The 12,444-nt window shown below is 43.3% G+C and overlaps 1 protein-coding gene across 1 annotated transcript; it reads right to left on the minus strand.

The window, feature by feature from the left end:
- Window positions 1-1,903: 1,903 nt before the first annotated feature.
- Window positions 1,904-12,250, minus strand: LOC124036223 (TBC1 domain family member 10A-like). Its single transcript, XM_046350502.1, has 9 exons — window positions 11,274-12,250; window positions 9,374-9,473; window positions 7,930-8,037; window positions 7,748-7,854; window positions 7,512-7,626; window positions 7,213-7,278; window positions 6,905-7,094; window positions 5,664-5,818; window positions 1,904-5,075 (listed from the first exon to the last, which is right to left on the minus strand). Exons 1-9 carry the CDS (start codon window positions 11,453-11,455, stop codon window positions 4,518-4,520), a joined length of 1,581 nt encoding a protein of 526 aa, XP_046206458.1. The 5' UTR covers window positions 11,456-12,250; the 3' UTR covers window positions 1,904-4,517.
- Between the last annotated feature and the right edge of the window lie 194 nt (window positions 12,251-12,444).

Genomic DNA, 12,444 nt, shown 5'->3' on the forward strand with positions numbered 1-12,444 from the left:
CAATTATCAGGCCTGCCCCATACCCCCTTCCTGAGTAGGGCTCCTCACACAACACCTAATGTTTTCCATAGGTGTGATAAATGACACCTATTTCACCAGGCCTTGAAAGGCTCACCTGCATGGCCTTTAACGAGGTCCGTAGACATGTTCGTTACCTCTGCCTTTTAATTTGACCTGAGCCAACCTGTCATGTGCCATCAAACATGGGAATCGGATACCTCAGAAATACAGGCGGATTTTGCTTTGCACTTCGCCGTGCCCCCTATTCCTTAACACAAAGAGCCATGGGAGCATTGAGTTCCAAGCAACCGGCATCACATGAATCAACCACTGTGACAGGGGTCCGTTAGGTCGAAGGATCAGGACCACAAGTCTCTCTTTTCCTGCTCCTTCTCCTCATCTCTATTAGCGGAGGACAAGAAGGGAGGGATGGATTTGTAAAGGCACATATTTCCGTTGAACAGATAAATCAGATCGTTTCTGCAGAGTGGAGAAGAGCACAGAAAGGGCCTTCTTGATGTCCCCCTTTGAGATGTAAATGGAGCGGGGGCCCTGAAAGAAGGGCAGGTGTCCACTGCTGAGAGCGAGTGCGTAACGGTGGGTGCATGGATTCCTAGACCATTAACTGTTGACATACCTCCAGCCAGTTTAGAGACCACGAGAGCAAGAGGCAATACAAAATGTGACTAACAAATCATTGTACTCTTTACCATGGTTTCGCAAAGCCCCATGCAACCAGCTATTATCAAACTTGTGAAATGATGCACAATAAAGTGTATTCAGCATTTTACAAGTATTTCAATATGTTTGGTTCTCTGTACCAAATAAAACAATTCAATATAATCAATTCAAATTCTGGTAATTGTTTAGTCATTTTTAAATCTTGACTTGCATTTGTTCATTTGACACAAGAAACAATAGAAATGGAAAGACCTAATTATTCATGCCTACCGACCTCAAGGAAAGAAATGACCTGTTGCTTGGAGACACAGGTAGTCCACCTATTGTCTGACCAGAAATGGGTTTATTGGGGGCGTAGAGGTGGCAATTTGTGCTGAACAAGGGGAAGAGGTTAGGCATTCACTCCAATTATCTCACACCTCGAGGTGGGAATAAGAGATGTTTGACCATCAAATCAAATGAAGAAAAACAAAACCGCGTGTATAATTAGTCAGGGTGGCAGAAGTACCTTGGGATGACCTCACCTCGAGTAGGTTACACATCGCAGAAATGAGGGTAAAAAGAGACGTCAAATATTTCCTTAATTGGTTGAAGTGTTTGAGCGTTCTTGGAAGACAAGTCTACAATGTGTACAAAACATCAGGAACACCGGCTCTTTCCATGACAGACTGACCAGGTGAAAGCTATGATCCCTCATTGTCACTTGTTAAGTTCACTTAAATCAGTGTAGATGAAGGGGAGACCAGTATAAAGAAGGATTTTTAAGCCTTGAGAAAATTGAGACATGGATTGTGTATGCGCTATTCAGAGGGGGAAAGGGCAAGACAAAAAGATTGACGTGCGTTTGAGCGGGGTATAGTAGTAGGTGCTAGGGACACCAGTTTGAGTGTGTCAAACTGCAAAGTTGCTCATTTTTACCAGGCATAAGTTTCCTGTGTGTGTATCAAGAATGGCCCACCACCCAAAGGACATCCAACTTGACACAACTGTGGCATTGGCGTCAACATGGACCAGCATCCCTGTGGAATGCTTGACACCTTGTAGAGTTCATGCCCTGACGAATTGAGGCTGTTCTGGGTGTAGGAATGTGTTCCTGTTTTGTACACTGTGTATACGGTCTTCTACAGCTCTACTGCGCCCTCTGCTGCTATAAAGTAAACTCACCCCACAAACCTCATCAGGCTCACTACTATACTAAATAACCAATTTGCAAAGTCATTAGTTGGTGAAGATCAAAGTGATTTTATTTGAAAAAACAACAATATGTAACCCCTTCTAGGAGAAATACAGAACATATGATATATTTACTGATGGTTGACATTAATACCAGAGGTCTCTTCAGAAGAACAATTAAAACCAGCATTCTGCTGAGAAGATATTTCTAGGGAAGAAAGCATTGACTTTTGTGTTTGCTTTTCAAACTGTGAAACTAGTGTCAAAATTGTCTAGCTAAAACAGATAAGTCTACCATGATATGGCAAATGGTGGATTTTGATTATTGGTTGTTAAATAAAATATGTAGCATGGAAACAATTGAAAAAAATAAATGTTCATTACAAAATAACGTCATTTTACAAATTAGTCTTATCTACACATTTGAAGCATCAAGTTAAACTAGAATACCTGCAGAATGGGAAGTATGTAATACAGGCCACTATGCACTTAGGTGGAGAAAGGCTTTGTTATTTGCTCTCCATTCAACTTGTATTGCTTTTTAGTGAGGTCTTAGAGGTGACTTGTATAAGAAAGTTGCAGGATTCAGTGGAATGTGTAATAATACTTGATGTGCATTGAGTCATGCACATCTTAATCCCTAATGAATCATTTCCCATCGTGCTGTAAACAGAATATTTAAACTTGATACCTTTGATTGCAAACCTTAAGCTCCCTCTAAACTGAATTCCTCAAAAAGGTTATGGTCACTGTCCAATAAGTTTGTTTCTTCCCCAAAGAAAAGGCAGGATCATAGCAGACCTCACGACATTCCCAAATGAATTACACTGATTTAAAAATGGAAAGGCTCCCACGTTATCCCAAAACATGAAGGTTCCAAACATTTCCCAAAAGTAAGGTCTCAATCACCATGTACAGAAACCCTCTTTGCCCGTCTGCATTGAGACAACTAAGTATCTAGTAAAAGGAAGTGGATCACTGATGATTCTAATCACATCTTTGCACCTTCTGGATCGGTCACTCAGTGTAGCAATGAGGTCATTCACATCTTTCCAATACCACAGAGATACAGTAACTAGCCTGCCAGGTCCAGAACACCTAGCACACCCGTCGCAAGGAGCAGAGGTCAACACTTCACAGCTAACTGGCATAGCACACACAGCAAATGAAGTGTTAAAAATAGGAACATGCATTAATACATACACGATACAGAGAAGACCATGCATGTTAGCCACAAGACTAATTGGCTTTTAAGGAACCCAAGGGTAGGAATGTGACATATTGTGAGGAATGTCCAGTCCTCTCTCCCTTTCACTTATCTTACACGAGTTAAATGCTACATAGGGACTGGAACAGTCTGGCACAGTGAGGATATGTCTGGTCTCAGGACATCAGGCCCATTACCACCTGACTAGGAGAATAAACAGTCACAAGTCATGCTGGTCCGGAGGATTTATGCACACGTACGAGGCACACGTCATGTTTCACTGGAAAGTAAAACATGCTAACGAAGTTCCTTTGAAAGTATGGAAAGTACGGAATTGATAGGGAGTGTATGTCCTCATATTGTAAATTTGAGACAAGATTGTTGTGCGTTCCTTTTTAGGAAGGGGAATGTAACAGATGGAAGCACATACCAAGGCTGCTCTCTGGTGGTGAAGAATGGAAGCGCTCTTTGCTTATCACCAAGGCTAACTGGGACTATAAACAATATTTCTCTCTTTCTTAAGCATTCCTATTTCTTTACACACCACAGGTGATTTGGAGATTTGAATTAATATATTTTTTTTAAACACGCATTTTGCCCAAACAAAGGCAGGTTGAGTAAAACCCTAGAACCCGGTACACTATTGGGTGGTCTTTGACATGTTTAAAAAGGAATTCATCATGTATACAATAACTACACTACCAGTAAATGAGTAACATGTCTCCCTTTCACATCACTAATAGTCAGAGTAAAGAATAATGAAGAGGTAACATATGGGTTAAAGTAGTAGAACACTTAGAAGTGACGCATTAGTGAATGCTGCTGACTGTGTGGTCCAGGCAACACGGTGTCTTAAAAGCAAGCAGGGAAGAAAAAAACATCTATAGAAAAATATACAATTGTGGCACATGGTTGGGCAGCAGTGCCATTGGCCATGATACACCCAGTTGCAGGTTGATGGCGGAGCTGTGCTAATGCCTGGTAAACAGACAGAGGGCTTGGTTGGCATGCAGAGGGCCTAAAGTGAGTGAGTGAATGGGAAGATCTCAATGTCATAATCCTTGTGTCCTCGCTTCTCATCTCCTTCTCAAAACCCACTGGAGGAGAAAGTCAGAGGGGAGAGACCTCTGGCTTTCTCATCCAATGGCTTTTGAGAAGGAGACGAGGAGAGAGGACGCAAGTAGTATGCCATTGAGATCGTCCCAATGACAACTGGAACATCCTCCGTAGAGCCATCCAGCCATCCCACAAGAGGTCAGGTGGCACATATGCCTGGACTGGGGCAGAGCAAAGCTTTTTGTGTCTGGGTGACATCAGATTTAGACTCATTGTGGAAGTGAGTCATGTCCAGGATAACACAGGGATTGTTCCAGTTTCTCTTTTACTATTCACTCCACCTTGTACCCATCATGCCCAGTTTCAGACATGCTGTTCCACCCTCTGCCCAAAGCAAGAGCTACAGGTATGTGTCCTGATCTGCCTCAATGCTACTCAGGCTCTGTGTGGACTTCTGGAGGGGCGACACTGTTAGAAGAGACTGGTCGTTAAGCGTTGGTTGGTGTGGCGGTGGAGAGTCATCAGGTGTGTTTGGGAGGGGTGTGTCATTGACGAGGGGCTGCTGTACTGTTGAGTTTCTGAGAGTAGGCATAGGATCTCTCAGTGGAAGCTGGGGATCTCTCTGGGGGTCACCGGCTAAAGGATAAGGGTTGGGGATCTCCATGACAGTAGGGGCTTTCTTCGTACTTCCTTTCTTCTTGCTCTTCTCCTCCTTGCTCTTCTCTCCCTTCTTCAGCCGAGGTGTAGGCTGAGGGGGAGGCAGGGGCGACTCTACGATGATGGTGGGGTTCTGACGCAGGTCCTGGCGACTGGGAGGCTCCGAAGCCATAATAGCCCTAGCACCGTGCATTCTGGGAGGGGACTTGCAGTGAAGCTCACCACGGTTCTTCCTCCAGCGCTTCAGCTGAACATGGTGCTCCCTTTCAACGTCCCGCTCTGACACAGGCACCTCCAGAACCTGAGGGAGGAGAAGAGAGGTTACTGATGGTGGTTGACATTACAGGCACATAGTGTTACTAAATAGAAATTCTGCCTTGTAGGAAATGTCATGCAAAAAGACCAGGGATAATGGCCAAGAGGAGAGAAGGCTTTTCAGTGGGGATTCATTCCAGTCCTAATCTTAACCTTGTTAGTAAATGTCAAACTGCCTGAGGCAGAAGGAGCTTCTCACAGTGAGAATGGTCAGAGAAGCCATTGTCAAACTGAAGAGACACTCACACGAAGCCAGGGAAAGGGACTAGACACAGACTAGTCAGAACTGTGGTCAATGTGTCTCTCTCTGCATCACTTGAACTTCCACCCTGAACTCTACATTTCCACAGTACTATAGACTTCTGAACAGCCATTGTCCTCTACAGACAAACAGATGACTATTCTCAATCTGGGTGAAATAGGGGTGTGACCTCATTCTCTTGGTCCTTTCTACTACCCCAGTCTGCTCAATGACCATACTTATCCTGCGGTTATGCATCTCTAACTGTGTTTATTATTGGGTAAGTCCTGTGTCTCTCTACCGTCATTGATTCCCTGCTAGTGAAGTCCTTACCTCCCTGACTAGGAAGCCCTCCTGCATGTAGCGTGGCTCTATGGCCCTCAGCAGCTCCATGGTCTCATACTGGCCCTGACACGCCTTCAGCTTCTCACGGGTACCCAGCATGCATTTCAGCAGCACCAGGCCCACCCGGAAGATGATCTTCACACCTGGGGGAGGGGTCAGAGGTCACACAGTCACTAACTGGACATGAGGGATGATCGCAGATGTTAGAATCCACAATTACAAGCATCACAGGAACTTTATTGATTATCTAATTTGGGTGATCAACAAATAGGAAGAGTGGGATAAGTTGAGCCACCCTTGTTTCTGGGGAACCATTCACAAAATGTATAATTTGACCAAATATTAAGGGAGAGGTCATAATTTTATGGCGTCTAAAGGAAGAAACCACATGGAAAAAGTGGTAAACAAGTTAGGTCCAAAAAACTGTTTTTTCACCAAATCAAATGTATATAAACCAAAGTAGATCATTTTAAGACCTTGCAATACATCAGTTGGGCTCTCTATAAGCTTCCATAGGAGGTCCTAAACCTTGGATGAAAGTGAATCCTTGTAGCTGTTTTGGGTAATATAGTCAAAATGTTAGCCTTGGGGTAGGTTCAGCCAATGGCCATGGGGTAGGTTCAGCCAATGGCCATGGGGTAGGTTCAGCCAATGGCCATGGGGTAGGTTCAGCCAATATAAGTGTTCTCTTCCCAGGTGAAATGCAACGCATTATGGCTGGGATATGAGGTAACAACAGTGCCTGGTCAATGTTAAAAGTTTTCTATAAAGGTGTTAAACGTGTTAAGATGCTTAAAATTATTAAAAGACCAAAAAGCGATTATGATTATGTTGAATTGTGTTTGGGAAATAAAGACTGCCATGGCTTTAAAAGGGTAGTGGTAATATTTCCTTCAGCAGAGAAATGTGTAGACGGCTTAACTTACCCTGTCCAGCAGCTCAACTTACCCCAAGAGTGCCAAGAGACCACTTTTTTTTTTAAAGAAATGCTATGTTTTCAAAACTGTTATGTTTACATGAATTCAGATTATTTCCAGGGATACCCATCACCCTGAAAAATATGTAGATTTCTTTGTTAGAAAGAATACTATATTTCCCTTGACAGAGTGAATTTAAAAAAATACCTCAACTTAACCCACTCTCCCTTACTGTAGATGTATAGTGTCAATTGGAGGTCGTAACTAAATGAATGCAAGACAGATGTTTGTGTGGAAGTTTCTGCAACAAACCGTCACAGAGGAACATGTCCCAGACGCGGAGCACAGAGGCCCAGGGCAGGGTGCGGGAGAAGGCACACATGAACCACTCTGTCATGTAGAGGATGGGCTCCATCTTGTGTTTCTCCAGGTGGCGGTAGACTAAAGGGGAGACGCGCCGAGTCAAGGCATACAGGATTTCTCCATCTAACTGAATGGCCTCCTGCAGGGACAGATGAGCATGTAGTCTCATACAGACAGGATAACAAAACACATCTTGTGTGGTCTAGTTAACTCTGTGCCTTTTCCTGTAGAGCATTTGTGAAGGGCACATGTCTTACCAGCCCAGCACTGTAGTATCCAGGAAGGTACTTCTCACAAATTTGGACCAGCCCCCAGAACGCATCCTGTGGGAAAAAGTAGAGATGGTGGTGTGAGGAAATTGTGAACGGAACCTTCCCTTGCAGAGGGAACCAAAACTAAAGCACAAACTAGCAGGAAAACTACAGGTGTAGCATACAAACAATTCAATTGTAAATAGGAAGCTAGTTTAAAGCACTATTCACTGAGCTACACCACAGGTCAGGCAGTCATTTTGAGAACTATAGTTCAAGCATGAGCCCAGAGGCACAGGGTTCACCTCAGCAGGCATGTGCATGAGCAGCACAGCAGCAATGGGGGCCTGGGCTTGACAGTAGCCCTCCTCTGGCCTGTACAGTGTGTAGGCCTTCAGAACACGGAACAGGTCCTGTTGCCTGTGTGGGTAAACAAACATACAAACCCATGAACACACAAGGACAAAGGTCAAACAAGACTAAAAGTCAAACATCAGTCACTGAGTGAGGGTCAATTATTCCATTGTTTGAAACAACTAACCCGTGGCCCCCCCGTGACACAAACATCTCATGGAAGGGGAACTGTCTGTGCAGGTCTTTCTCAATCACATCCAGCTCCTTCGGGTCTCCAGCCTGACTGTCCAGCTCCTGAAACAACACCAGGGAGTCAACCACACTCCCACACAGTAAAAAACACACAGAGCAAGAGAGAACACAACCAACCTCGAACTTCCCTCGGTTCTGTTCCCTCTTCACTTTTCCCCCTGACAGGTAAAGCCAAGCACGGCCTCGCAGTGAGGGAGGAATCCCTTTCTGACACCGCAGTCTCACCTGTTAAACAGAGACAGGAATGTATTCATCACCAACCAAGGAATGTGCCAGTGAAGATAAAGCTGCATTGCAATAGAGTTGTTATACTACACATTTATACTGTAGGCCAGTATTGTTGACTGAACAGGATGGATCTCATATTCAGGGAAAACAGAACAGGCCTTTGAAAATAGATGATCCAAGACAATATTGTACAGGTTCAGTGGAATAATGGCTTATTCACAGTACTACTCAGTCCATTTATTTTTACTGCAATCATAGCCCCCCCCCCTCCTCCTCCTCCTCCTCCTCCTCCCAGAAGAGTGTGAACATCCATGAGGATGTCATGGAACAACAAAGTATGGAAGGGGAAACAGACACTATGACCTTCACTGACTGACCTCAATTAACCAGCACAGCAGTCAGAGGCAAAAAATGCCTACTGAATAATTGTGTGTATATTTAAGTGTGTGCTTCAGTACATGTCATGTGGTAATGCCCTGAACCATGTCCATACTTGAGATTGCAGTGAGAACAAGCTAGTCGCTGTCAAACCCGAAATCTCACCACCATCTTTGTAACAGGGACGTGGTGTTAGTACAACCACACCCAGAGTCTTGCTCTGTTACTTAGCCCAACATGGAGTCAGTGAGGGAGATGAAGGATCCTTGCTATCTGGGTTCCTTGGGACATCCATACTATATTAAAGTAAAATGGTTAGCTAAGGTTAGTGTTTATGGTAAGGACCCCCTAAGGATCCTGGGAAAGCACTAACCGGAGACAAAGAGACGGGTTGTGTCACTCCCTGCTGCTGACTCATGGAAAATTAGATGAGGCTGTAGTTGAATAGCTAACGCTAGACACACGGGTAGATCCGGCTAGGCAACTAGAGATGAAAAACTGGCCAAAGGCCAAAGACAAGCACAACCTCCATGAAGAAAACTATCATCAAAAGGTCAGCTTCTTCTAAACATTTTAAGTTTACAGAGGAAAAAACAGGCCAATGTCTGAGTGACATACAGGTTCATCACTGGCTTGTCTTTGAATTATTAGGCACTGCAAAATGTTGTTGTCATCCAATACAACCCAAACCTCCAACATGCCTGCCCTGGATAGAGGATGGAAGTAACAGTTGGGTTTACACATACAGGGCAGTGTGCCAACAAGATGAAAGCACTAACTAGGCCCCGGTTGGCTAATAACATAATAAGGAGTTGCCACATACTGTGAACAAACTTATTTAGTATCGTTTGAGGAATAATTAAGACCAGATGGTGAGAGACAGTGTCACAACAGTCTAGACATGGCAACAAATGAAGTCAGACCTATGAATTCCAACTCTCAGCAGGCCTCTGACCTTTTTGTGTCTCTTGACCATCCATTTGTCCCAGTTGCTGAGCATGTCCAGCCACTTGACCTCTCGCTGTCTCAAAACCTCTGGAGGGACGTCCTGAGCCCTGGGGGAGAGAGAAGAACAAGAAGGAAAATATTAGAATTTCCAAAACTATATCTTTAAAAAATCATATAATATAATATATATATATAATATATAATATATATATATATAATATAACATTCTCAGAAATGTGAGTGTGTATTACAGCTAGTTGTATATAAACGGTGTCTAGAAGAACTATAATGCAAATGTACAGGTTTTGAAGCATTAAAGATAAGAGATTCAAGCAGGGGGAAAGGGAAAACCAGGTATGCTATCAGAGGCATTCTACTTTCCCTCTACGTACTTAGGCAGGGCGGGCCTGGTGCGGAACCAGTCAAGAGATGAGGTAATGCTATAATGTGGTAAGTTTGGCTCTAGCCAATAAACGGAACTGAGAATAGAACACTCACAATGCATGACAAAATATAGGCCTAACGTTTTCTTATAGGTTGGCCTGATGGCACTCAACTAGTATGTAATCATGAGCACAACCTTGTAATCATGAGATGTTAGAAGTCTTCAAAGAGAGGCCTTTAAATTTGGACAATCCTCTCTCCTAGAAGTCTGCTGTAATTCTGTTCACTCCAATACCCAAAAGTGTGCAAAGGTCTATAAATATGTGTATCTTCCTTTGCAAGTTTGCCTACCACCCTACACAAATTAAAATAAAACCCTTTTGTCTTCCACTTCCTATACAACCCTGAGCCAGAATAGGCACTCCAACAACAGGGCACCAGAGCTGTGGCACAAGGCCAGTCAACCTCACAGAAAACAGGAAGCTCCCAAGCAACTAATGCTTGGCACAACTTTCACTCATTCCTCCACTCAGTGTGCTACTCAGCGGGGCCAAGGGGCATGAGCACAAGAACAGAGCCTTCTCGCAATCAGAGAGACTCATTTGTTACCTCTACGCTGGCAAAACCAGAGAGGAAATGGGAAAAGTGCATGGCGCAGATAATGAAATGCATAATATTGTTTAGATATGAAGTTGTTTGGAAGGTGAAGGGAGCAGTAATCCAATGACCAAATCCAGTTGTGCTCCAACTCTATGCATCTTAAGGGAACTATTAACGTTAAGAAAAGAGGGGAATCAAAGTCAGAAAAAAAGATGTACTTCCTTCTACACTTTGTTCAGCACATGTGCTCAAGAAAACAAAACCTGGTGTCCCTCCAATCACAAAGGGGAGCGCTTGCGTCTCCATTCTGCCAGCAGTTATATGCCATCAGTGTCCATGAGGCATTGTCATTCAAAGAGACACAACAAAAGAGATGGATGAACAGGAAAGGAGATTAAAATGATGAAGCCGGTCAGCGGCACCCTTCACACCAGAGCATTCTGTTCTTATCTTATACAAGACCAAACATTGGACATAAACAATCAGGGGCCTCCCCTGACCAGAAAAGTGGTTGTCAGAGAGGGCTCTGTTTACAGAGAAGTTATGATATTAGCAAATTTATTCAGGTCTTAAAATAGTATTGTATTTAAATGACATAGCTAGCTAGTGAAATAAAACACATTATTTTAGAACAGTGAGTTTCTGTCAAGTCCACCTCAAATAGCCCATTCACATATCAACTAGGTGACATGATCGGGAGGTTGATAGTAGTGGCATTTATTTTTCATGGGTGGGGTTTGAGACGAGACAAACCTTTAAAAACACACATTTGATGTAGTTCAGTTCATGTACATCTGAAAGAACTGGCATTTGGTAAACATTTCACATCTTCCCCACCAAAGCTGTGAGAGTTAACCAACCAACTATAGGAATGTACAAGCTTACAAATGGGGCCATGCGAGCAGAACACCAAGGTTACTTACGATTCTTCTGAATACTGTTGCGCCCCTCCAATAAATCCATATTTATCCGTATGCCTGTCGTTGGTGAAGCCATTGATCTCGGAGTCTGAGCCAAGGGAGCTCTCGTCGTCCATATGACTGCTGCTAATTGTCCTGATACTTCTAGAGTCGGCCGACTTGCGACCATTCTCTATTTTAGCCATGATAGCTCAAAAATAACCAAAGCTAACGTTATTTCGTTGGCACGGTCACAACCAACAGTATGAAACCAGACGAAAGTTTCCAAACAAACAAAACCATTGCCATGGCATGGAACACGTAGCTAGGCTAGCGTTAGTTAGCTAGTGTTAGCCGCTAGCAAATAGCCTGTCAGGACTAATCGACTTTAAAAAAAAAAGTTAGTTAGCTACTGTAACTAGCTACTACCGTTAACTAGCTAGTTAATTTATCTGGTTATTAACACAAACAAATACTTAACATGATCTCTGAGCGAGCCAAATTAGTAAATACCGCAAAATCCCCCATATGATGTTGACTTTCCAGCCTTTCAAAGCTGACTAAACGCGTTAGCCTTGTTAGCTTGTGATGTGTCAATGATGTATTAGTTCGCTAGTAAGTTAACGCATAAAGACGCATGCTAGGTTGAAATAACTTCCATCGACTACATGTTAATCTAACTAGCACAATTCACCACAAATGTGACATTTGTTTTTGTTATGTCGGTGAAGCAAGCTAAACAACGTTTTAGTGTCATTCCTTCCTTCCTGGTCCATGGATTCCGTTTCCTCGCCTGGGGGGGAAGTTCGGCTGTCTCATTTAGTCTGTGTTCAGGGTGTAATTAGTCCAAAACAGTTGCAAAAGGTAGGTCCCTCCTCCCTGCTTCGTTTAAGAAATCCATTAGTCGATTGACGCGTTCCGAAAATCTGCCTTCTCGCGAAAACGTCTGTATTGTTCGAACGGTTTGACCTAAACTATTATGACCACTCTATGGCAAGGGAAGACTCAAGTGTCACGGGACTCGTCTGAAGGTAAGCGGTAACATTAAAATAAAATAATCAAGGTAGTTGTGCGCCTACCCCAAAAATGGGGTTACATGTGTATAATAAAATATGCTAAAATTATTTCCTGAGCTTTCTTATCTCCTAGATATAGTACTGACACTTCAAAAACGTTATTTGACTGTCTTATTTTG

This window comes from Oncorhynchus gorbuscha, linkage group LG05 (assembly GCF_021184085.1).
Source record: "Oncorhynchus gorbuscha isolate QuinsamMale2020 ecotype Even-year linkage group LG05, OgorEven_v1.0, whole genome shotgun sequence".
Classification (NCBI taxonomy): domain Eukaryota; kingdom Metazoa; phylum Chordata; class Actinopteri; order Salmoniformes; family Salmonidae; genus Oncorhynchus; species Oncorhynchus gorbuscha.